General features: G+C 46.5%; 2 protein-coding genes across 2 annotated transcripts in view; one reads left to right on the top strand and one right to left on the bottom strand.

Moving 5' to 3' along the window:
* Positions 1–11,143, top strand: part of CCDC73 (coiled-coil domain containing 73) — a 627,966-nt gene extending 616,823 nt beyond the window's left edge. The window contains exon 11 of the mRNA XM_075325586.1: positions 10,744–11,143. Coding sequence (XP_075181701.1) covers positions 10,744–10,980 — 237 coding nt within the window. The 3' untranslated portion in view covers positions 10,981–11,143. The remainder of the gene's footprint in view (positions 1–10,743) is intronic.
* Positions 11,144–20,199: 9,056 nt separating this feature from the next.
* EIF3M (eukaryotic translation initiation factor 3 subunit M) overlaps positions 20,200–26,330 on the bottom strand; it is a 74,062-nt gene continuing 67,931 nt past the window's right edge. Inside the window, 2 exon segments of the mRNA XM_075325588.1 lie at positions 20,200–20,426; positions 20,829–20,889. Of these exon segments, the coding sequence (XP_075181703.1) occupies positions 20,306–20,426; positions 20,829–20,889 (182 nt within the window). The 3' untranslated portion in view covers positions 20,200–20,305.

The raw sequence follows: 26,330 nt of genomic DNA, 5'->3' as shown, positions 1-26,330 counted from the left end.
ACTGGAGATGTTACAGCTTGGGGTAATCCAGGCCTCCCATAGCCCTTGGGCCTCCCCTGTGGTGTTAGTACCCAAGAAGGATGGGAGTACTCGATTTTGTGTGGACTATCGGCGACTAAACGACCATACCGTCAGCGATCCTTACCCAATGCCTCGTATTGACGAACTTCTAGACCGACTGGCTGGGTCCCGATATGTCACTACCTTGGATCTCAGTAAGGGATACTGGCAGATCCCTCTAACGGATGAAGGGAGAGAACGGTCCACTTTTATAACCCCCTTTGGTCTGTATGAATTTCTAAGCATGCCTTTTGGAATGAAAAATGCCCCGGCCACCTTCCAGAGAATGGTGGATCAGATCCTCCGGGGATGTGATGACTTTGCTTGTGCCTACTTGGATGATATCGCCGTCTTCAGCCACACATGGGAGGAACATCTGAATCAAGTAGCCATTATTTTGGACCTGATTCTTGCAGCCGGCCTAACTATTCGACCCGATAAATGCCAATTGGGGATGGGGGAAGTCCAGTACCTAGGACATAGAGTGGGAGGAGGGAAGCTCCGACCTGAGCCTGCCAAAATCCAGGCTATTAGAGACTGGCCTGTACCCCAAACTAAGAAACAAGTTATGGCTTTTCTGGGCACTGCCAGTTATTACCGAAAATTTGTTTCTCATTTCAGTACTGTGGCCAAGCCTCTTACCGACCTGACCAAGAAAACAATGCCCCGGCTGGTGATCTGGACTCCAGCCTGTGATGAGGCTTTTAACCGGCTGAAGGATGCTTTGATCTGCGATCCTGTCCTGGCTGCTCCAGACTACAAGAGGAGATTCATTGTGCAAACGGATGCCTCTGCTTATGGACTGGGAGCTGTCCTCAGCCAGGTGAATGCAGCTGGGGACGAGCACCCCATCGCCTATCTCAGCCGGAAACTGCTGGACCGAGAAGTGGCCTATGCAACTGTTGAGAAGGAATGTCTGGCTGTAGTGTGGGCCCTTAAGAAACTACGGCCGTATCTGTATGGACGGGAATTCACTGTGGTTACTGATCACAATCCCCTCACCTGGCTGAACAGAGTCTCTGGGGACAATGGACGCTTACTGCGATGGAGCCTGGCTCTGCAGCCCTATAACTTTACCATACAATATAGAAGGGGCAGCCAACACCAAAATGCAGATGGACTGTCCAGGCAAGAGGAGCCTTGAGTCCTGTCAGCCATGCCTGCGTGTACTTAACCAGCGACCTGTAGAGGTCCCTAGTACGTACACAAGTTGGGAGGGGAAGGAATTGTCATGATGTATTTTACCTTCTCACTGTATTTGCTGTATACTATGTCAGGATGTGATGTCACTTTCCTTTGGTTGTACTTACTGAACACTTTGAAATGTCTTGGGATGTAAGTAACCATACCTTCCCCCCATCTCCTGTGTCTCTGGGCCCATAATGCAATTATCTCTTGTCCACACAGCCAGGGGAACTTCTCATTGTTTCGTAAGCAGTGGATAACGCCAACTACACAAACCTGTAGACATCTCGGAGCCAACCTTCTAGAATCTTCTAGTGGGCCCAACCATTGCATAGACCCCTACCCTTGAGGGGCGGGCCCACGAGCTCAAACAATTCACTCCTGTTTCTAAATGCAGTTGGGAGTTGAGTTTTTGAAGAGGAAGGGAGCGAGATCTGAATCTGCGGACAGACCTCGCCGTCCAGTGGATTGTGTGGGATTTCTGGGACTCTGAAAAGGACTATTACGTTGTGATCTGGCACTTTGGATTATCGGGAGGTGCCCCCGAATCTGTTTTATTTGGACTTGTCGTGTGCTGTTCCTGTATTCCTGTTAGTAAACCTGTTGGATCATCCTCGGCCTGTTGTCTCTCTTTGCTCTGATGTACACCCCGTCACACCTTCGGATACCAAATAGGGGCGAATACATTCGCTTATCCCTACTTATAACATATACTGAACAAAAAATAAATAAAACACTTTTGATTTTGCTCCCTTTTACCCCATTTTTGAGCTGAACTCAAAGATCTAAAATTTTTCTATGTAAACAAAAGGCGTCTATGTAAACCATAAGCCATCTTCAAAGGCGTTTAACCCCTTCACGACCCATGACGTACTGGGTACGTCATGGATTGTGTGAGGTTAATCCCCACAGGTTACCGTGGGCTGTCCACGCGATTTGCGCACATATCAGCAGATTTCAACAGCTGACATGTGTGCCTGCTACTAAAGAGGATGGCTGCACATCAACAATTTGATACTAGTATAATGTTACAAGCATGTTGACAAATGCAATGAAAAATGCAATGTGCTAACTGAAAACATGAATCATGAAATGCATACCTGCCAAGACTATTAGGAAAAAAGAGATATTTAGCAATTGCATTGATTAATGTAACCGAGCCCCAAAACCTCGCCAAGCTGTATCTCTATATTGGGACCCCTAGCTCTGTGACCCTATGTGTCATCTCATTGCAATTACAAACTGCTGTGTGTGGAGAGGGGTAACCAAGGACTAACTTATATAGGAAATGGAAAAAACATGTCCGAAAAGGGGCGGAGCTGTATTCACATTCAGAAAAAAACTTCATATTAAAAAAGTAACTGAAGTGAGCACCAATATATATATATACAGAGTGCAAGCCAAAAATACATAATCACTAAAGATGAAGGCTGCACATCAACAATTTGATAATAGTATAATGCCACAAGCATGTTGACAAATGCAATGAAAAATGCAATGTGCTAACTGAAAAGTGAAAAAATGAATCATGAAATGCAGGCTTCCACTCTGTATTTAAATATATATATACCATTCTGATCAGACTGTATTAAGCCCACTGCCACGTCACGGCGAACCTCTAGAGTGGGTCCCTATCCTAAGCCTTTGTGGTGCGGCACTGTGCACCAACCACTGCTGCAGCGACATTTGTTATATTAATATGTTCTATCCCCCTCCTTTTTTGCTTGGATCTGCACTCCCCCCATTTGGCACAGGTGTTTTTAATTAGCAGGAGACTGCAAGAGGGGTCAGCCTTTTTTGCTCCCAGTTCACTTATGGGAGCCAGTGGGAGGTGAGTGCGCAGCTCCTCTCACTGTGTGTTGGTGCTGTGCGGTGGCCGCTGTTGTGATGGTGTCGTGACAGTGGGGCAGTGCAGCCTGGAGCCTTGGGGGCTTTGCCTTGCAGCATGGGTGCTGTGAGGCACCGGGTCGCCTGCCCTGCTGGTGCTTTGTCGCTGCAGCAGTGGTTGGTGCACAGTGCCGCACCACAAAGGCTTAGGATAGGGACCCACCCTAGAGGTTCGCCGTGACGTGGCAGTGGGCTTAATACAGTCTGATCAGAATTGTAACTAAAAACCTCACGTTCTATTTAAATTTTTGCCTAGCGGCTTTTAGAGCAATGTATTTTTGGGATGTGCGATCCATGTCTTTTTCTCTATATTATATATATATATATATATATATATATATATATATATATATATATATATATATGACAGCGAGATGCATATGTGCACAGCCATAACGATAACTTACCCGCCCCCATCGGAAGTCACGTGACGTGATCATGTGACTTCTGGTGATTGCCGTGGTAGCACAGGGTCATGTGATGACGCCTGTAGCTATCATGGGTCACTTTCTCTCAATGCCGGCAGGCTGCTGTGTGTGTGAAGAAAGCAGCTTTTCTCTGGATCTCAGCTGTGTAGCTGTGATCTGGAGAAATGGAAGAGCGATCAGACAGCTGATCGTTATAGCCCCCTAGAGGGTCTAATAAAATAAAAAAAAAAGTTAAAAAAAGTTTTAAACAAATTTAAAAAACAACTAAAAGTTCAAATCACCCCCTTTCGCCCTATTAAAAATTAAAAGGCTAAGAAAAATAAAAAATATACACATATTTGGTATCGCCGCATTCAGAAATGCCCAATCTATCAAATTATAAAATCAATTAATCTGATCAGTGAACAGTGTAGCAGCAAAAGAATTCCAAACGCCAAAATGACATTTTTTGGTCGCCGCAAATTTTGCGCAAAATGCAATAACAGGCAATTAAAATGTAGCATCTGCACAAAAATAGTACAGTTAAAAACGTCAGATTGAGACGCAAAAATTAAGCATTCACTAAGCCATAGATACCGAAAAATTAGTACGCTACGAGTTTTGGAAAATGGCGCAAAATGTGCGCCACTTTTTTGGACAGTTTGTGAATTTTTTTAACCCCTTAGATACAAGTAAACCCATTAATGTTTGGTGTCTCCAAACTCGCACCGACCTCAGGCATTAAAGCAGTACATCAGTTTTACCAAATAGTGAATGTGGTGAATAAAATATCCCAAAAACTATTGTGCCATCGCACATTTTTTTGCAGTTTTTCCACACTTGAAATTTTGTTGCTGTTTTCCAGTACACTATATGCTAAAGCTTATGGTTTCATTTAAAACTACAACTCGTCCCACAAAAAACAAGCACTCGTATGGGAAAATTGATGGAAAAATAAAAAAATTACAGCTCTCTCTATGGGAAGAAAGAGAGGAAAAAAAAAAAAAAACCGCAAAACGCCTGAGGGCTGAAGGGATTAAGAGAATTTGTCAGTACATCCAAACCAGTCACACAATCGCTGACCATACAGTTAGGTCCAGAAATATTTGGACAGTGACACAATTTTCGCGAGTTGGGCTCTGCATGCCACCACATTGGATTTGAAATGAAACCTCTACAACAGAATTCAAGTGCAGATTGTAACGTTTAATTTGAAGGTTTGAACAAAAATATCTGATAGAAATTGTAGGAATTGTACACATTTCTTTACAAACACTCCACATTTTAGGAGGTCAAAAGTAATTGGACAAATAGACCAAACCCAAACAAAATATTTTTATTTTCAATATTTTGTTGCGAATCCTTTGGAGGCAATCACTGCCTTAAGTCTGGAACCCATGGACATCACCAAACGCTGGGTTTCCTCCTCCTTAATGCATTGCCAGGCCTTTACAGCCGCAGCCTTCAGGTCTTGCTTGTTTGTGGGTCTTTCCGTCTTAAGTCTGGATTTGAGCAAGTGAAATGCATGCTCAATTGGGTTAAGATCTGGTGATTGACTTGGCCATTGCAGAATGTTCCACTTTTTTGCACTCATGAACTCCTGGGTAGCTTTGGCTGTATGCTTGGGGTCATTGTCCATCTGTACTATGAAGCGCCGTCCGATCAACTTTGCGGCATTTGGCTGAATCTGGGCTGAAAGTATATCCCGGTACACTTCAGAATTCATCCGGCTACTCTTGTCTGCTGTTATGTCATCAATAAACACAAGTGACCCAGTGCCATTGAAAGCCATGCATGCCCATGCCATCACGTTACCTCCACCATGTTTTACAGAGGATGTGGTGTGCCTTGGATCATGTGCCGTTCCCTTTCTTCTCCAAACTTTTTTCTTCCCATCATTCTGGTACAGGTTGATCTTTGTCTCATCTGTCCATAGAATACTTTTCCAGAACTGAGCTGGCTTCATGAGGTGTTTTTCAGCAAATTTAACTCTGGCCTGTCTATTTTTGGAATTGATGAATGGTTTGCATCTAGATGTGAACCCTTTGTATTTACTTTCATGGAGTCTTCTCTTTACTGTTGACTTAGAGACAGATACACATACTTCACTGAGAGTGTTCTGGACTTCAGTTGATGTTGTGAACGGGTTCTTCTTCACCAAAGAAAGTATGCGGCGATCATCCACCACTGTTGTCATCCGTGGACGCCCAGGCCTTTTTGAGTTCCCAAGCTCACCAGTCAATTCCTTTTTTCTCAGAATGTACCCGACTGTTGATTTTGCTAATCCAAGCATGTCTGCTATCTCTCTGATGGATTTTTTCTTTTTTTTTCAGCCTCAGGATGTTCTGCTTCACCTCAATTGAGAGTTCCTTAGACCGCATGTTGTCTGGTCACAGCAACAGCTTCCAAAAGCAAAACCACACACCTGTAATCAACCCCAGACCTTTTAACTACTTCATTGATTACAGGTTAACGAGGGAGACGCCTTCAGAGTTAATTGCAGCCCTTAGAGTCCCTTGTCCAATTACTTTTGGTCCCTTTAAAAAGAGGAGGCTATGCATTACAGAGCTATGATTCCTAAACCCTTTCTCCGATTTGGATGTGAAAACTCTCATATTGCAGCTGGGAGTGTGCACTTTCAGCCCATATTATATATATAATTGTATTTCTGAACATGTTTTTGTAAACAGCTAAAATAACAAAACTTGTGTCACTGTCCAAATATTTCTGGACCTAACTGTATATAGCCACACCAGCCCGGGAACTGAACTTCCAGCATCTTCACCTCTAAGGGGTACTTTGCACGCTGCGACATCGCAAGCCGATGCTTGCAATGCCGAGCGCGATAGTCCCCGCCCCCGTAGCGATATCTTGTGTTGCTGCCATAGCGGACATTATCGCTACGGCAGCTTCACATGCACTCACCTGCCCTGCGACGTCGCTCTGGCCTGCGACCCGCCTCCTTCCTAAGGGGGCGGGTTGTGCGGTGTCACAGTGACGTCACACGGCAGGCGGCCAATAGGAGCGGAGGGGCGGAGATGAACGGGACGTAAACATCCCGCCCACTTTCGTCCTTCCACATTGCAGCCGGGATGCAGGTAAGGTGATGTTCCTCGCTCCTACAACTTCACACACAGCGATGTGTGCTGCCGCAGGAACGAGGAACAACATCGTACCATCGCAGCTGCTAAATTATTGCAAATGTCAGACCCTACCCTGATCATACGATAACGACGCTTTTGCGCTCGTTAATCGTATGTAAAAGGATTTACACACTACGACATCGACAGCGACGCCGCATGTGCGTCACTTTCGATTTGACCCCACCGAGATCGCACCTGCGATGTGGTAGTGTGCAAAGCCCGCCTAAGATCGCATCAGACCAACCACCCAGACAACTGGTGCAACAATTGGTTTTCATAACCAAAGAATTTGTGCACAAGCTGTCAAAAATGTCTCAGGGAACTGCATGCTCATCTGAATCTCCACCTGACTTCAGTTTGTTGTCGTAACCAACTTGAGTGGGCAATTTCTCACATTCTATGGCATCTGGCTTGGAGAGGTGTTCTCTCAACAAATGAATCCTGTTTTTCACTCTACCTTGCAAATGGCAGATAAATGTATGTGAGTGAACGGTTTGCTGATGTCAATGTTGTAAATCGAGTTACCCATGGTGGTGGTGAGGTTTTTGTATGGACTGGCGTATGGTATAGACAACGAACACAGGTGCATTTTATTGATGGCATTTTGAATGCACAGAGATACAGTGACAAGATTATGAGGCTTTTTGTTGTGCCATTCATTCACGATCATCACTTTATGTTGCACCATGATTATGTCTGGCCGCATATTGCAAGAATCTGTATGCATTTCCGGGGATCTGAAAACATTTGACTTCTTAAATTGCTAGCATAATAACCGGACATGTCACCCAATGAGTATTTTGGGATGTTCTGGATCGGCGTATAGGACAGCGTGTTAAAGTTCCACTGAAGAGGAGTGGACCAACATTCCACAAGCCACAATCAACAACTTGATCAACTCTTTGGGAAGAAGTGTTGCACAGTGTGAGGCACATGATGGTCACACCAGATACTGACTGGTTTTCTGACCCCTTCAATACTGTAAGATTGAACATTTAAAGGCCCCGTTACATGCGTCAATTTATCGTGCGATCGCACCCGCCCCCATCGTTTGTGCGTCACGGGCAATTTGTTGCCCGTGTCGCACAAAGTCGGTCACCCCTGTCACACGTACTTACCTCTCGAACGACCTCGCTGTGGGCGGCGAACATCCTCTTCCTGACAAGGGAGAAATGTTCGGCGTCACAGCGACGTCACACAGCGGCCACCCAATAGAAGCGGAGGGGCGAAGATGAGCGGGACGTAACATCCCGCCTACCTCCTTCCTTCCTCATTGCCAGCGGGATGCAGGTAAGCTGTGTTCGTCATTCCCGAGGTGTCACACGGAGCGATGTGTGCTGCCTCAGGAATGACGAACAACCTCCATCCAGGAATGTGACCGATATTTTGAAAATGAACGACGTGTCAACGAGCAACGATAAGGTGAGTATTTTTGCTCGTTAACAGTCGCTCGTAGCTACAGAAGTGGGATAAGAAAGGACACAATTGTTCAGTGTGATACCTACCCCCCGACAAACCTGGCCTATGCATAAAAGGAATGTTTCAAAGTGCACAATACATCCATAGTTTGCTAAATTTATTTCTTATTACCCTGCACCACCTAGATATGCCACCCTGATGTACTCTGCACAAATTACATATGCCAACACATTATACATTCACATACATGTAAACTACAACCCTTGATTAATTCCAACCTGGGATCATTTGTGGGGGGATTTTACTGTTTTGGCACCTCAAGGGCTCTTCAAATGAATTATGGCACCCACAAGCCATTCCATTAAAACTAACTCCAAAACGTCACTACTTCCTTTTGGCAGTGTACCCAAACAGTAGTTTCCCATCAAATATGGGGTATCAGCATACTGAGGAGAAATTGCACAACTTTTGGGATCTATTTTCTCCTGTTACCCTTGTGAAAATGAAAAATTTGGGGCTAAACCAATTTTTTGTGTGGTAAAAATGTAATTTTTCATGTTTATGGCTCAACATTATAAAATTCTATGAACCATCTGTGGGTTAAAGGTGCTAATCACACCCCTAAATGCCTTGAAGGAAGGAGTTTCCAAAATGGGGTCACTTGTGGTTGGTTTCTACTGTTCAGGCACCTCAATTGCTCTTCAAATGTGACATGGCACCCCCAAACAATTCCATCAAAGCATGAGCTCTAAAACATCGCTCCTTCCTCTTGGAGCTTGGCAGTGTGCTCAAACAGTAGTTGTCCACCACGCATGATTGTAACAGTGAACTCTGGAGAAATATCACAACAAATTTTGGGTTCCATTTTCTCATGTTACCTTTGTGAAAATAAAAAAACAAAATTGGGGCTAAATCAACATTTTTGTGCAATGTTTTTGTTTTTTTCATTTTCACTGTGCAATGTTTTAAAATTCTGTGAAACATTTGTAGGTTCAATATGCAAATGGATTAAAGCTTTGAGGACTGTATGGGTTAGTTTTGGGGGTTTCTGGTGATTGAGTAGTTTATTCTTGCCAAATCTGTGCTCCAATCAAAAAGTAAAATAGCCCTTCCCTTCCAAGCCTTCTCATGTGCCCAGTTTTCCTCCACATATGATTCATCAGAGAAATTGCACAACAAATTTTGGGGTACATTTTCTCCTGTTACCTTTTTGAAAATGAAAAAAAATTTGGAGCCAAAGCAATATTTTTGTAGTTTTGAATACCGCATAATATGAGGGGTGCCATTTTTACAATGGGGGTCATGTTTCTTAACATATAGACCACTAAGGGTATGTACGTATGCTGTAGAAATTTTCTGATAAACACCATGTGGCAGAAAAACTAACCAAAAAAAATGCATGCATGTTTTGGTGAGTATTTTTACCACACATTTTTTTTTGTTAAATCAATGCCTGGAAGGGCAAAGAAAAAGCTGCTAGGGAAAAAAAAACGCACCAAGAATTAACATGCTGCAGATTTTGTTCTGCACTCAAAACTGCAAGGACAAAACAAAAACAACACAAAGCAATTTAGAATTCTCAGACTTCACTGGCATAAGGATATACATGCAGATTTGGGCAACAATCTGCATGATAAACTGCATCAAATTTGCAACAAAAAAAGGAACGCTCAAGCACCCTTAAAGTAAATTAAGTGAAGTGGTCCCTAAAACTGAAAAAAAAATAAAAATTTAGGGATTTGTAAATTTCATTTTAAGAATGAAAAATTACTGCTACACGTTTAAACATTCTTCCTAAAACAAAAAAAAAACAAAAAAAATGATGTTGATGTAAATCAGAAGTGGTAAATGTTATTTTGTGCAGTATAACGGTTTTTAGTGCATAAGAATTAAAAGTAATAAAATTGTGAAATTTTTTAAAAAAAATTTGGCAAATTTACATCACCATAAACACAAATCATATCCACCTAAATGTATCATTAATATGAAGTACGTGTCACAAGAAAAGTCTCTGAATCACTGGAATACGTTGAAGAAGTTCAGAGTTATTACCACAAATTGGCGTAGGTCAGATCTGAAAAATTTGGTCTGGTTAGGAAAGTAAAAGGCTTTGGCAGGAAAGGTTAAGAAGACATCTTAAAGGGTGAAGGAGTGGGAGAGTAATATTTTTATCGTGTAAATGGCCCACACAAAAACTATAGTCAAAAGCAGTTTCATGTCAAACTCTGTAAAAATACAAGGTGTTCTCCATCCGTCAGGAAAGAAAGGCTCAATCATCAGAAGAGCGTTCTCATGGTGAAGAAGTCCTATGACTCTGTGGAGTAGTGCACTGTAAGGGCTGGTTGCAATGGAAACCATGAATGTTTAAAAAAAATGCTTTTTATAAGAAAACAACATCAATATGTACATGTAAATCTAAATGTTTGATGCCGTAGATCGACAAATGGGGTCAGGAGGGCAATAAAAGCTTTTCTTGGGCTTTTACCCCGTCTCATCCCATCAGTTGAACTTGGAAGGACATCTGTCTTTTTTCAACTAAGTTTTTTTTTTTCCCCTAAGAAAACAATCTGTAAACAGAGCACTTGTCTGCATTTGTACCAACCTTTTCTTGTTTAACTGATTTCAAATTTTTCCTTTTCTAGTCAGATTTGGTTGAAAAAAAACAAAATCTTTGCCCTGCTGTAACTGACTCTATGGGATCCTCTCTTATTAACCTGCCGAACGCTACAGGTACGGAGGTCACAGTCAGCAACAAAGACAACTACGATATTTCTAGCATACAGCGGCAGATAAGTGCAATCGAGAGGTTCTTATTTAATAACAAACTAAATGGGTCAAGGAAGAGGAAGTCTGAGGATACTGGGATACAAGAGGAATGAGAGGAAAGATTCACATCTGTAATTTGTGAGCTGTGTTAGTATATTATATGTACATGCTGTTATTCACTTTTAGGTTTCTGTGTATAATTTGTTTTATTTATTAATAGGTTAAACTATTATCCAGGTTATTACATTCCATTGTTATTTCAGAATAAAAACATTAACATCCTCATTATCTTTGCGAACGGTAATCTAACCTGTTGCACATAAAAAAATAAAATAAAAAATAAAAGAATGTCAGGTTATTTTTACCATTAAAGCAAACGGAGCAATGGATCCTGGCGTCAATCATGCACTTGGAAGACTTGTGAAAAAAAATGGATTTTTGTGTACTCACCGTAAAATCGTTTTCTCTTAGCCATCATTGGGGGACACAGGACCATGGGTGTTATGCTGCTTATCCATAGGACGACACTAAGTAGATGCAAAGATGTTAGCTCCTCCCCTGCAATATACACTCCCTGGGCCAGCCAGGCTACTTCAGTTTTAGTACACAAGCAGAAGGAGAACAAGTAACAAAAAACGTGAGTGAATACTCATAACAAAAAAGTATTGAGACAGAAAAAAGCTAAGGCCCAACAGGGCAAAAGGGAGGGTGTTGTGTCCCCCATTGATGGCTAAGAGAAAACGATTTTACGGTAAGTACACAAAAATCCGTTTTTCTCTGACGCCTCATTGGGGGACACAGGACCATGGGACGTCCTAAAGCAGCCCATGGGTGGGTAAACAATAAACAACGCAACCCAAGGACTAGGAACCAGTCTCAGATAGCCAGGAGCGCCTACTGAGATAGGTACTCCACTATCATTTGCAGAATTTTCCTACCTAGGTTCACCTCAGCCGAAGCCTGGGTATGGACTCAGTAATGCTTTGAAACAGTATGTAGGCAAGACCAGGTCGCAGCCTTACACCTCTGTTCCACTGAAGCCTGATGCCTAATGGCCCAAGAGGCGCCAACTGCTCGCGTGGAATGAGTCCGCAGCCCTCCTGGATCACAAAGCGAATCCAGCGTTGCCTATGAAGCTGCCTCTCCTTTCTTGGGCCTTTCAAGAATGACGAACAAGGAGTCTATGTTCCTAAAGGGGCTGTCCTAGGTATGTAATATCTGAGAGCCCTCACAAGGTCTAGCGAATATAGAACCCTTTCCACCCCAAGGACTGGGTGTGAATAAAAGGAAGGCAGAACAATGTCCTCGTTCATATGAAACGGCAAAGTAACCTTCGGGAAAAAATCCAGAAGGGGGCGTAGAACCACCTTGTCCTGATGAAAGATCAGAAAGGGTTCGCGGCAAGAGAGTGCTGCCAGTTCCGAAACTTGTCTGATGGACGTAATCGCCACTAAGAATGTTACCTTCCAGGAGAGAAGAGCAAGAGAAGATTCCTTAACAGGTTCAAAAGGGGACCTCTGGATACCGTCCAAAATGAGATTGAGGTCCCATGGGTCCAGCGACCGTTTCTACAGGGAAACTAGATGGGAAACACCCTTGAGGACAGTCTTGACTTGCGGATTGCAAGCTAGGCGGTATTGATAGAATATCGAGAGAGATGAAACCTGCCCCTTAAGGGAGCTGAGGGCCAACCCCTTTTGCAACCTGACTGCAAAAAAAAAAAAAAATAAAAATAAAGAATTCTGGGGATCGCCAGAGGCATAGGTTGGACATTAGATTCCCTGCACTGGGAAAGGAAAGTTTTTCACGTACGGTGGAAAAAACGGGATGAAGGCCGGCTTTCGGGCACTGTACATGGTGGAGATGACCGCAGGAGAGAATCTCGCTCTTGCTAAAGTCCAGGTCTCAATAGCCAGGCCGTCAGCTTCAGGGCTCTGGAGTTCTGATGAGAAATGGGCCCTTGGGTCAGCAGGTCTGGGATGCTTAGGAGGCGCCATGAGCAATCGTACTAATTCAGCATACCAGGCGCACCTGGGCCAGTCCGGTGCTATTAGTATCACCAGGAATCCTTTTGCCTTGATCTTCCTGATTACTCGCGGCAGCAGGGGCAGAGGCGAAAAACATGTAAGGCAGACTGAAACGACTTCAGGAGACTAGAGCATCCGCGCCAATGGACTGTGGATCACGTGACCTGGCTAAGAACGCGGGTACCTTTGCGTTCAACCTTGAGGCCATTAGATCCACGTCTGGTGTACTCCAGTGAGTGCAGATGTGTGGGAACACTTGTGGGTGGAGAAACCACTCTCCGGCAGCCAGCCCTTGGCGACTTAGAAGGTCCGCCAACCAGATCTCTACTCCCGGTATGTGTAACGCTGAAAACACAGACCCCCGTCGATTCAGCCCAGGTGAGGATCCTGAGGACCTCGAGATAAGCTGTCTTGCTGCTGGTACCTCCCTGCCGATTGACCTACGCCACAGCTGTTGCATTGTCCAATCGGACCCGAATCAAACGACCTGCTAGCAGAAGGGGGAAATGACCTGAGCGCGAGAAGATCGCGCTGATTTTCAGGATGATTTCTGGGAAGGGAAGACTCCTGGGGTGTCCAACGTCCCGAAGCAGTGTGGAGCCAGTATGCTGCTCCAAAGACTAAGAGGCTGACATCCGTGGTCAGGAGTAGCCAGTCCACTTGGGGGAGAAAAACTCCTTCTCGATATGGAAGAGGACTGAAGCCACCAGCAAAGCGCATACCTGACTGAAGGTGTCAGGTGAAAAGTTCATCCAAGGAAAAGGGGCTCTTGTCCCAGGCAGCTAGAAGCGCAAGCTGCAGTGGGCGGTGGTGTGGCTAAGCGAGCAGCACTGCCTCTATAGCCGCCGCTATCCTACCTAGCACACTCATACTGAATCGTATGGAGCGAGAGGAGTGCGTAGAGGGCAGTGTACCGCTTGTTGTAGAGCAGTCGCCTTGTCTTGAGGGGAAAATATCAAGCCCCGAAGAGTGTCCAGGGACATGGCCAGGGAGGTGACGGATTTTGACGGGATCGGGGATGATTTGACTGGAGTCAGAAGCCGCCCTAAGCGGGATAGGGTGCCCACAGAGATCTGCACGCTGGTTGAGCCCTTGATGAGGAGGTCATCCAAGCAAGGCAGAACAGCCACTCTCCTGGCATGAAGGGCACTCATGGCGGCCGCCATGACCTTAGTTAAGACCCTTGGTGCTGTGGCAGAGCCGAGGGTAGGGCCACAAATGAAAAAAAGAAGTCCTGAACCGCGAAGCGGAGGAACTTTGGTGAGCTGGAGCGATGAGTATGTGCAGGTACGCGTCCCTGAAGCTAGGGAGGCAAGGAATTCTCCTTCGACCATAAAGGTAATAATGGACCCTAGGAAGTCCATTCTGAATCTCCTTACGTGCACGTTTGCTCAGGTATTAGAGGTCCAGGATGGGACGAACTGACCCGTCCTTTTTTGAGGACCACAAGAGGTTGGAATAGAAGGCCTTGAACCTCTCGCCGTCCGGAGCAGGTAACATCACCCCCGCCGTTTGGAGGGATTGCTGAGAAGGCCTCGTGGTGTTTTGGAGCCTTTAGGGGTGGGGGGGAAGTTGAGAGAAAAGACTGACCAGGGAATCGGGTCCAGAATTCAATGTGGTAACCGGAAGACACAAGGTATCACACCCATTTGTGGTCTGAGGCGGCAGCCCAGATGGAGGAGGACGAGACTCCTTGGTCTTTGTCTAGACTGCCAGGACGAGGTGGACTCGAGGAGGGCTGAGAAGGTCGGGCCCTGCATGTCTAGTAAAAAACATCCTGGGCTAGAGTTGGGGGAGGGAGGTACTCTTTTCCTACCGTGGCGTCAGACAAAAAAAGAGCCTGTCCAGACAAATCGGCAAACCATCGGTCTGGAAAGGAGTACTGTGAGAGGCTTCTTAGAGACCGAGTCCGCTCTCCATTATCGGAACCAGAGGGCTTTACGGATGGCTATGGTATTTGAGGCGGCAATAACTGCGCAGGTAGCAGCGCCGAGGGAGGCCTGTATGAGGTACTCTGCTGCCGCAGCAATGTGAACTGTTACATCTGTGAGGGTCTGAGGGAAACTGGTAGTCCTGGTGCCTATGCGACCCACACGGAAGGGGAGAGGGACCCGCGGCCTCGAGGCAGAGCGATCGAGCTGCTCCACTTGTCTGTCTGTCAGGTCCTTGAAGGAGGATCCATCAAGTAAAAGACAGGAGTGATCCTTCAGGCAGGCGGAAGCCGGGTGAGGGTCCACCGAGGCCGGATCAGCCCAGCCCTTACAGACAGGTAAGCCAAAGGGGTACCGGGAGTCCATGAGTTTACGGATACCGAAGCGGCGTTAAATCCCTTTTTTTTTGAGGTTTCTTCACCCTTTTAAAAGGAGACCGTAGGGTCAGTAATAGTGGATGGGAGATCTTCCACATGCAGAGTTTTGGTTGATTGCTGCAATAAGTCCATCGCAGCTTGATTGCTCGGGGAGGTTGAAACCAAGGAATTATCCCGGTACAAACATTATTCCCCTTCCTCCGGCTCCTCAGAGACTGCGGAACATGTGGGAGAACCCCATCTGTGTACCCCAGAGGGAGACCCATGGGGGTCATGCCCTTTTTCTGATCTGCAACCGGTGAAGCAGAGGGCTGATTCTTATCAGAAGGACCCTCTATAGAGGTGTCATCAGGCTGCGTTCTGTCCAGGGGCCCCGAGGGGTGTGAGGACTATGTTGCATAGCCAGCACCAGGTTCTGGGAACTGTGCCCATTCTGGGGGACTGGGAGCCGTAGGCTCTGGGCTGGCAGCGGTTGCTGCGGTGGTGGCGGGGGGGGGGGGGTAAGCTACAGGGGCACCGGACTCACAGAAGGAAGAGGTGCTATCATCCCCTAGTAGCTCAGCGTCTTATAGTTGTTGCTGTAGTTGTGCAGGGCATAAAACATGTGACTGCAGCCCCTGGCTGATGAGCCACAAACTGATTGTAATGAGGGAGCAATGCTCCCTCCCCCCCCCCCTCCCCCTGTGTCACAGTTCCTGTGGGAAGGAGGAAGCCAGCTCTGAGACACGCCCAAAGGCTCTGATCACAACAAGAGGGAGCAATGCTCTGCAGATCCTGTGTGAGGGGGCGTGGCTTATCGAGTGTTGGAGGGGACGGGGCTTAGCTCTGACAAGAAGGCATGAGAAAATATAACAAAAAAAAATGGTGGGAAGGGACTCCGCTTCCCTCCTCCAGCGCTGCACAACAATGGTGGACAGAAAAACCTCAATAAGTCTACCACAGCTGCGACTGCACTGTGTCCTGGGAGCTCTCCCCTCCCCCCCGCCACAGGTGGAATGCTATGCATGAGTCTGCAATCACAGCTCATGTGCATCCAGTCAGTGTGACCTTTGCTCCAATTTCCTGTCAGGGAGCCAGTGTGCAGATTCTGACGCCTGCTGGCAGAACGTGTATCAACTCAGACCCTGCCAGAGGGAGTGAGGAAGTTTTCATCTGCTCTGTAAAAATCGGAATGATCTCACCTCAGCTCCTGTGGAGATGGCAGTCTGGTCACACTTGGTGCAGAACGTGTATCAACTCAGAGCCTACAAGAGGGGATGAGGAAGTTTTAATCTGCTCTGGGCTCTGGAAAATCAGTGCCATGAGACCTGTCGTCCAGTGAGTAACAGCCCAGGATCCAGCGTCACAGGAGGGGGTACGGGGAGGCGATACTCCGCGTTCCCGCCTGTTGATGGTTTTGGGAAATCGGTCCCCGAAGGAACAGTCGCCCTCTAAAAACAAAAAATTCTTGCTGCAGTAGTCTGCAGAGATGTGCCTCCTATAGACACTAAGCTAAACCTGGAGTAGCCTGGCTAGCCCAGGGGCTGTATACTGCAGGGGAGGAGCTAACATCTTTGCATCTACTTAGTGTCCTCCTATGGATAAGCAGCATAACACCCATGGTCCTGTGTCCCCCAATGAGGCGTCAGAGAAAGGGCCTGATTTATCAAAGCTTTAACATCAGAATTTTGGTGCAAAGCTTTGAAAAGTCGCATCATTTTTGGCACAACTTGAGGCTGCTAAAATATTGCAACTTTTTGGCATTCTCACTCTCTATCTCTAGCCTATCTCGTCATGAATTTGACGAATGAGAGTCTCCCTGTCCTGCCCAAGTTATCAGAGCTGGGGCAGGACAGGGATGTGGAGACTGCCATTTGGCAAATTCATGACGAGTGGCAGTTAGAGATGAGCGAACTTCTGAAGTTTGGTTCGCCAGTACAGTCGAACCGATAAGATTTGGTCTGACCCAGACCTCAATGACAGTCAGTAATTGGGCAGTTTGTGGCTCCACCCACATGTAGCCAGCCATAAGCAAAACACTTACAGGTGGGGCGGGTGAGGTTTTCCAATTTTTATTTTGTGTGCACACTGCATTTGATCACGCTTTTACCCTTGGCGTGAGCCGTTCAAACACTGCACATGGCTTGCACAGGGCTGAGAATCACTCGTACACAAGCACAGCGCTGCTCGCTTGAGTGGTTTGCAATTGTAACTCACTCAAACTTTTAACCCAAAGTCTTTTTTTTTTTTGTTAAGTCTGTGTTCAAACCCAAACTTCAAACCTCAGGTTTGGTCATCTCTAGTTGAAATGTTAATCACTGCTGTACCTGGTTGAGTAAGATTTAGGACGTATTTGTGATGAGGCACAGAGGTGTACTCCAACTTGTGCAACCACACACATATGGCTCTTCAGAAATCAGGAGTGTCTGACTACAATACATGTCTGGACTAGGGCTGAGCGGATACGGACTGTAAAAGTCCGGATTCACGCGGTTTCAAAGATGCCCGAGTGCCGGACCCGGAATTCCAGGTGCACGATCCGGATCTGGCACTGGAAAAATAAAGAAAATAAGAATTGAGAGTTTCATACTTACGAGATTCGGTGTCATGGCGGCAAACTGCTTCTGGGTCGCACATTCACTTCCTGTACTGTGCACTTCAGCTTTTTGTGCTTTCCCCGCCCACCAGCCGTCCTGTCGTCTGTGAATGGTTGCAGTCAGATGTGCCCCCAGCCTGTGACAGCGTCTGCCTGCAGTCATTGCTCATCGCGGCTCAGTCATAGGCTACACTTACAGCCGGCGGTCGTTCTCTATGGCCGCTAGCTGTGAGATGTAGCAGAGCTGGATGCGTCGTCTTGGGACCATGTGTGGATTACGCCGGACCTGCAGGGTGCTGGGGGTTAATAAAGTGGTGATAGAGGGTGTGTTTTCATATTTTATTCCAAGTAAAGGATTTTTCTCTGTGTTTGTACTTCTTTACTTTCATGTACAGGTTATTGCATGCAGGTATCTCAGACGCCTGTGCTATCACTAACCCAGTGTTTAATAGCAGCTGAGCGGTTATTAACCCCTCCTATTACCCCGGATTGCCACTGCACCAGGGCAACGAGAAGAGCCGATAAAGCACCAGGATTGTCACATCTAATGGATGCGACAATACCGGGCAGCTGTGGGCTGAGAATACCAGCCCCCAAGCTGGCTTTATCTTGGCTCGTTTATTTTTTTTTAAAATTATTTATTTAATTAAAAAAAGCCACATGCGGTTTCTCTTACCCCAGAGTCACACTTGCGAGGGACTCGTGCAAATCTCGCGTTGCACCACCTGGCACAGCCGCACACTCTTCTGACAGGAGCGGGCAGTCTGCGTTTATGTGTACATGCAAGCTCATGTTCAGAGAGCGGCAGGCCGTGCCGGGTGATTTCATGTCAAACTTGTACGAGTCTGACATCGCATCACCCAGCACAGCCGCATATTCTGACAGGAGCGGGCCGTATGTTTGTCTACATGCACGCTCAGGTCAGTATGGTGTAGTTACTGCTTTCCCCGCCCACCGGCCTTCCTAGCGCCTGGGTTTGATTGCAGTCAGCTGACACGCTGCTACTCAGAGTGGGGCACGTTTAACTGCAACCAATTACACGCGCCAGTGGGCGGGCAAAGCAGTGAATAGTCAATTGTCGGCTCCGGAAGGGACAAGCGTGACTCGGAAGGAGTTTGCCGCTATGACACAGCCTCGGTGAGTATACCGCACGCACTCCTACCCCCTATCCCTGCCACCAAAGTTTTTAATCTCCAGATTCTGGTCCCCATAGGCCTATATGGGCATCAGATTCCAGAGCAGATTCCGTTTTTTTGCGATTCTGAGCAGCTCTAGTCTGGACTTGATATGTCAATGAAGAAAAAGTGCAGCAATCCTTTAAGTGAAGATGGTGAGAGCCGATGGGGCATATGGTTGTACATTCACCTTGGAGACATGTGCACATACCAGGTACAACCCTTTCTTAAAGCCAGACACAGAGTGATTTGGCTGCAACAGCCCTATGTCATGGTGTGGTGCAGGAACCATCATGTATCAGATAAATAATTTAAAAAGAAAAAAAAAAAAAGTGATGTAAGGGCTGCCGAGTGTGAAAGACATGCAGGTAATGATTAACCCGTTCCATTGTATTCACATATTCTTTATATGGATTTTATGTGAAAGAAAACAGAAATGTGCCAAACTAGTTACATGATTGGACTGACTGGTCTCTTCCTATATGAGCATGTAGACAGAGACCTGTCAGTCTAGAGCAGCTGGTGAGAGACAGCAATGGGGACCCATCTGTAGGACTAGTCGACAGTGCAGCTCGGTCCCTGGCGGCTATTAATAGCATGTTCAAACAGTGATGGCAAGTGCCTGATGCATGCTGCCTCTGGATTGGGCAGCATTTATCAAATGTCAGTTTCTCTTTAAATAGTTGAAGACTCTAAAGCACATTGCTTTTCTTTTATATGAATCTGCATATGAACAGTTCTTACTGTTGTTCAGGTTTACCTACAGAACTTAAAAAAAAAAAAACCACAAGATCTTCCTGATGTGAGAAAAGAGAGGATTACAATTGTCCAGGGCTCGGCTTTGCCACTGCCCTGCCTGAAGGGAAATGCCCTTCCATGCCAAGCTTTTCCATATACGTTTAGAAGTTAGGATTACATATACACTACTACCTTTAATAATTCTGTGTTTATCAAATGAAAAAATGGAAGTCTCTCGCTTACATAGTTGTTAGGAGCCTGTGGGGTTGACACATCTAACATCATGAATAGCGCAAAAAGCAGCTAGCAGAATATCCTGGCCTCCCACATGAAAGCAAACCATGTAGCCAGCATTAACTGTCTTTTTTCTGTTATACATGGCTTTTAAATATAGACCAACAATGTAAACAATGGATAGCTATATAACGTACAAACACATGAAAAACACTGTTGGCTGCCTTCAGCTTATGTAGAATAAAAAGGTATAGATTTCATAATGACCACTTAACTTTAGAATCAAACAGCTTTATTTATAACATGTACAGCCCCTCAGATCCATGTGAAGCCCAGATGAAACGGTCCAAGTCCAGAGTTGCTGGGATGCGCTCTTAGTGTTCAGGCGTCAGAAATGCTATGGAGACTGTTTTTCACTTTGTTTAAGTTAATTTTCCAGGAGTTGAGAATATCGTACAACTGTTGCCACTGCTGCTTCCCAAACGTTCTGTGTGTGCTGTGACTATAAAAATTAAATCAAAATGTAAATCCTAGAATACAGCCATGATCGGGCTGCAATTACTCAAACTGTTGTTTAATCATCTCATTCTGCGCCGCCGCTTCCAAAGTACAATTCCCATTTTACAAGCCCAACTATAGAAAGATGCGCAGCTAATTAGCATTCAGGCCACTTTCACGGTCATTAAGTGAAATGTGCTGGAAAATAGGACACTTTCATTAAGTAAGCTAATCACATTCAGCTCTGTGCTTTAATAAAATTATAATAAATAGGCAGCATTTAACTACAAGCACATGATGGCAACGGGCTAAAATATTAAACATATATTATGAGAAATAATTAAAAGAAAAAAAAAAGAAAAAAAACTCTAGATTGCACATTGCAGCAGAGAAATGATTACCTTACCTCACAACAACTTTCTTCTGTGTCTGGTCAATTTTGCAGTACACCATCTTTGTTTTCACGGCTGTAATTACAAATATGAGCATCATGTATGTTACAAAATGAAAATGCTGCAAAAAGGAGCTAGATTGTGCTAAAAGTCATGGACATACTGCAAACTACCAGCTTTTTCTAAAAGGGGGCTTGATAGTGATTGACATTATACACCAAACAACGGAATAAGAACTTTCTCATAAGTCAAATCAGGGCAAATTTCTCATAATATCCCCTAAAACGTGCTGGCCACATGGCTATAGTAGGGGTTTTACTTCCGAGGAGATATTATGGCTCCGTCATAGACTTCTCAGGAGATCAACTATAGCTCTGTCTCATATCATACAGTCAGAATGAATGTTGTATTGCAGAGCTAGGGGAATATGGCTCTGTAAGAGATCACTATAGTTAGGGTAAAATCCTACTGGAAAATCTGCATAATGCTTTATATAAAGACTGTGAGGGCTGCAGGGTTTAACTGTGGAGTGATGCCGATATATAACTACTAAGTATATAGACATATACACAAGACCAGCTATAAAAACGTAATGTTATTTATGTCTAAAACCACATGAAAGACTCACACCTGTCCTATACTACACCGCAATAAAAAAAAAAAAATGCATCTCACAGTAACACAAAGGCTATGTGCGCACGTTGCGTTCTATTCCGCAGCATGTAATTCACTGCATGTGTGTCTCAGAACGCAGCCGATAAAGCTGCGTTCTGAGACACAATCGGCAGAACGCAACGTGCGCACATTCCTGGAGAATTCATGCGTTCTGGATGCTTGCTCTTCCATAGACAGAGTGGGAAAAGCATCCAGAACACACATTTTTTGACAGTGCGGTCCCACTCGGCTCTGCAGCATCCCCATAGACTTGGTGTACTCCAGTGAGTGCAGATGTGTGGGAGCACTTCTGGGTGGAGAAACCACTCTCCGGCGGCCAGGCCTTGGCGACTTAGAAGGTCCGCCACCCAGTTCTCTACTCCCGGTATGTGTAACGCTGAAAACACAGACCCCCGTCGATTCAGCCCAGATGAGGATCCTGAAGACCTCGAGATAAGCTGTCTTGCTGCTGGTACCTCCCTGCTGATTGACATAGGCCACAGCTGTTGCATTGTCCAATTGGACCCGAATCAAACGACCTGCTAGCAGAAGGGGGGGGGATGACCTGAGCGCGAGAAGATCACGCTGATTTTCAGGATGATTTCTGGGAAGGGAAGACTCCTGGGGTGTCCAACGTCCCGAAGCAGTGTGGAGCCAGTACGCTGCTTCCCAGACTAAGAGGCTGGCGTCCGTGGTCAGGAGTAGCCAGTCTACTTGGGGGGAGAAAAACTCCTTCTCGATATGGAAGAGGACTGAAGCCACCAGTAAAGCGCATACCTGACTGAAGGTGTCAGGTAAAAAGTTCGTCCAAGGAAAAGGGGCTCTTATCCCAGGCAGCTAGAAGCGCAAGCTGCAGTGGGCGGTGGTGTGGCTAAGCGAGCAGCACTGCCTCTATAGCCGACGCTATCCTACCTAGCACTCTCATACTGAATCGTATTAAGTGACAGGAGTACGTAGAGGGCAGTGTACCGCTTGTTGTAGAGCGGTCGCCTTGACTTGAGGGAGAAATATCAAGCCCCGAAGAGTGTCCAGGGACATGCCCAGGGAGGTGACGGATTTTGACGCGACCGGGGATGATTTGACTGGAGTTAGAAGCCGCCCTAAGCGGGATAGGGTGCCCACAGAGATCTGCACGCTGGTTGAGCCCTTGATGAGGAGGTCATCCAAGCAAGGCAGAACAGCCACTCTCCTGGCGTGAAGGGCACTCATGGCGGCCGCCATGACCTTAGTTAAGACCCTTGGTGCTGTGGCAGAGCCGAGGGTAGGGCCACAAATGAAAAAAAAAAGTCCTGAACCGCGAAGCGGAGGAACTTTGGTGAGCTGGAGCGATGGGTATGTGCAGGTACGCGTCCCTGAAGCTAGGGAGGCAAGGAATTCTCCTTCGACCATAAAGGTAATAATGGACCCTAGGAAGTCCATTCTGAATCTCCTTACGTGCACATGTTTGCTCAGGTATTAAAGGTTCAGGATGGGACGAACTGACCTGTCCTTTTTTGAGGACCACAAGAGGTTGGAATAGAAGGCCTTGAACCTCTCGCCGTCTGGAACAGGTAGCATCACCCCCGCCGTCTGGAGGGAGTGGATTGCCGAGAAGGCCTCGTGGTGTTTGAGCGTTTGGGGGGGTTTGAGTGAAAAGACTGACCAGGGGATCGGGTCCAGAATTCAATGTGGTAACCGGAAGACACAAGGTATCACACCCATTTGTGGTCTGAGGCGGCGGCCCAGATGGAGTCGGTCTTTGTCTAGACTGCCAGGACGAGGTGGACTCGGGGAGGGCTGAGAAGGTCGGGCCCTGCGTGTCTAGTAAAAAAAAACCAACAAAAAAAAAAACAACATCCTGGGCTAGAGTTGGGGGAGGGAGGTACTCTTTTCCTACCGTGGCGTCAGACAAAAAAAGAGCCTGTCCAGACAATCGGCAAACCATCGGTCTGGAAAGGAGTACTGTGAGAGGCTTCTTAGAGACCGAGTCCGCTCTCCATTATTGGAACCAGAGGGTCTTACGGATGGCTATGGTATTTGAGGCGGCAATAACTGCGCAGGTAGCAGCGCCAAGGGTGGCCTGCATGAGGTACTCTGCCGCCGCAGCAATGTGAACAGTTACATCTGTGAGGGTCTGAGGGAAACTGGTAGTCTTGGTGCCTGTGCGACCCACACGGAAGGGGATAGGGACCCGCGACCTCGAGGCAGAGTGATCGAGCTGCTCCACTTGTCTGTCTGTCGGGTCCTTGAAGGAGGATCCATCAAGTAAAAGACAGGAGTGGTCCTTCAGGCAGGCGGAAGGCGGGTGAGGGTCCACCAAGGCCGGATCGGCCCAGCCCTTAGAGACAGCTAAGCCAAAGGGTACCGGGAGTCCATGAGTTTACGGATACCGAAGCGGCGTCAAAAAGCTCTTTTTTTTGAGGTTTCTTCACCCTTTTAAAGGAGACCGCAGAGTCAGTAGTAGTGGATGGGAGATCTTCCACATGCAGAGTTTTGGTGGATTGCTGCAATAAGGGAGTCCATCGCAGCTTGATCGCTCGGGGAGGTTGAAATCAAGGAATCATCCCGGTACAAGCATCATTCCCCTTCCTCCGGCTCCTCAGAGACCGCGGAACATGTGGGAGAACCCCATCTGTGTACCCCAGAGGGAGACCCATGGGGGTCATGCCCTTTTTCTGATCTGCAACCGGTGAAGCAGAGGGCTGATTCTTATCAGAAGGACCCTCTATAGAGGTGTCATCAGGCTGCGTTCTGTCCAGGGGCCCCGAGGGGTGTAGGACGATGTTGCATAGCCAGCACCAGGTTCTGGGAACTGTGCCCATTCTGGGGGACTGGGAGCCGTATTCTCTGGGCTGGCAGCGGTTGCTGCGGTGGTGGCGGGGGAGGGGGGGAGCTACAAAGGCACCGGACTCACAGAAGGAAGAGGTGCTATCATCCCCTAGTAGCTCAGCGTGGCAGGATACATTAATAGTCTTATAGTTGTTGCTGTAGTTGTGCAGGGCATAAAACATGTGACTGCAGCCCCTGGCTGATGAGCCACAAACTCTGATTGTAATGAGGGAGCAATGCTCTGCAGAGTTAATATGCAAGTGAGGCTATAACTCATCCAGAACCCTGATGACCCCTTCCCCCTCCTGCGTCACAGTTCCTGTGGGAAGGAGGAAGCCAGCTCTGAGAGACGCCCACAGGCTCTGATCACAAGAGGGAGCAATACTCTGCAGCAATGCTCTGCAGATCCTGTGTGAGGAGGGTTACGCGTGCTTTCGTGAGGGAGCGTGGCTTATCGAGTGTCATAGGGGGCAGGGCTTAGCTCTGAGAAGAAGGCATGAGAAAATATAATAAACAAAAAAATGGTGGGAAGGGACTCCCCTTCCCCCCTCCAGCCCTGTACAACAATGGTGGACAGAAAAACCTCTGCAAGTGTACCGCAGCTGCGGGTGCACTTAGTCCAGGGAGTTGTCCCCTCCCCCCCGCCACAGGTGGAATGCTATGCAGGTGTCTGCAATCACAGCCCATGTGCATCCTGTCAGTGTGACCTTTGCTCCAATTTCCTGTCAGGGAGCCAGTGTGCAGATTCGGACACCAGCTGTGCCCGGTCATAGAACGTGCATCAACTCAGAGCCTGCCAGAGGGACTGAGGAATGCTCTGGGGCTCTGGAAAAAAAAAATCGGAATTATCTCACCTCAGCTCCTGTGGAGATGGCAGTCTGGTCACGCTGGTGCGGAGCGAATATCAACTCAGAGCCTGCAAGAGGAACTGAGGAAGTTTTTCATCTGCTCTGGGCTCTGGAAAATCAGTGCCATGAGACCTGTCGTCCAGTGAGTAACAGCCCAGGATCCAGCGTCGCAGGAGGTGGTACGGGAAGGCAACACTCCGCGTTCCCACCTGTTGATGGTTTTGGGAAATCGGTCCCCGAAGGAACCGTCGACCTCTAAAAACAAAATTCTTGCTGCAGTAGTCTGCAGAGATGTGCCTCCTATAGACACTAAGCTAAAACTGAGGTTGCCTGGCCCAGCCAGGGGGTGTATACTGCAGAGGAGGAGCTATGCTTTTGCATCTACTTAGTGTCCTCCTATGGATAGGCAGCATAATACCCATGGTCCTGTGTCCCCCAATGAGGCGTCAAAAAACCTACAGTACATAGTTATGAGATATAAAAAAAAAAAAACAAACCACCACAACATTACTCACTCCTGTATTTGGAGAAAAGGGAAAGGAAACTGTGTCAACCGGGTGCTGCAGAAAGAAGACACAGTGGCAAGCCTAGTCCAAAGTAAGGAGACTTAAAGGGGTGGTTCACCCATTTTTTTTATTTTCTCTATGAATGTATCTTACTATTTCAAGTCTCTTCTTAATTGGCTTCTATTTCCAGTTCTGGCACTGAGCGGCGATAAAAAAAAAAAAAAAAAAAAAAAAAAAAAAAAAAAAAAAAAAAGGCTTCCCTATATTTTGGGTTCCCAGCCGGGTACAAATAGGTAGCTGGGGGCAGCCCGTACCTGCCTGCTGTACCCGGCTAACATACAAAAAAAAATTGGCGAAGCCCACGTCATTTATTTTTAGTTTTTGGGCAAAAAGGGCTTTTCCATTGCCAGTGAAGGTAAGCAGTGGGGGTTAGCAGCCAGTAGCTGCTTGGGTTACCCTTAGCAATAGAAAATGCAGCGGGATCCAACGCATTTTCTTTTTTACCCCTAACACTAGGGTTAGGGTTATATGTTTGGGTTTTTTTTTCTTTTTTTTTATTTGTTAATTAATTTTTTATGAAAGAAAGAGAAAAAAAAAAATCAACATGGGCTTTGCCCATCGAGCACCCGACCATTTTACTGCTCACTCATCTCTACACCTAACCACACAGCCAGCAGAACAAGTAATCAGATCAGCTGAC

The sequence above is a fragment of the Anomaloglossus baeobatrachus genome, chromosome 10 (genome assembly GCF_048569485.1).
Source record: "Anomaloglossus baeobatrachus isolate aAnoBae1 chromosome 10, aAnoBae1.hap1, whole genome shotgun sequence".
In the NCBI taxonomy this organism is placed as follows: Eukaryota; Metazoa; Chordata; class Amphibia; order Anura; family Aromobatidae; genus Anomaloglossus; species Anomaloglossus baeobatrachus.
The sequence above is the reverse complement of the archived record's forward strand: the minus strand, read 5'-3'. Positions and strand labels throughout refer to the sequence as shown.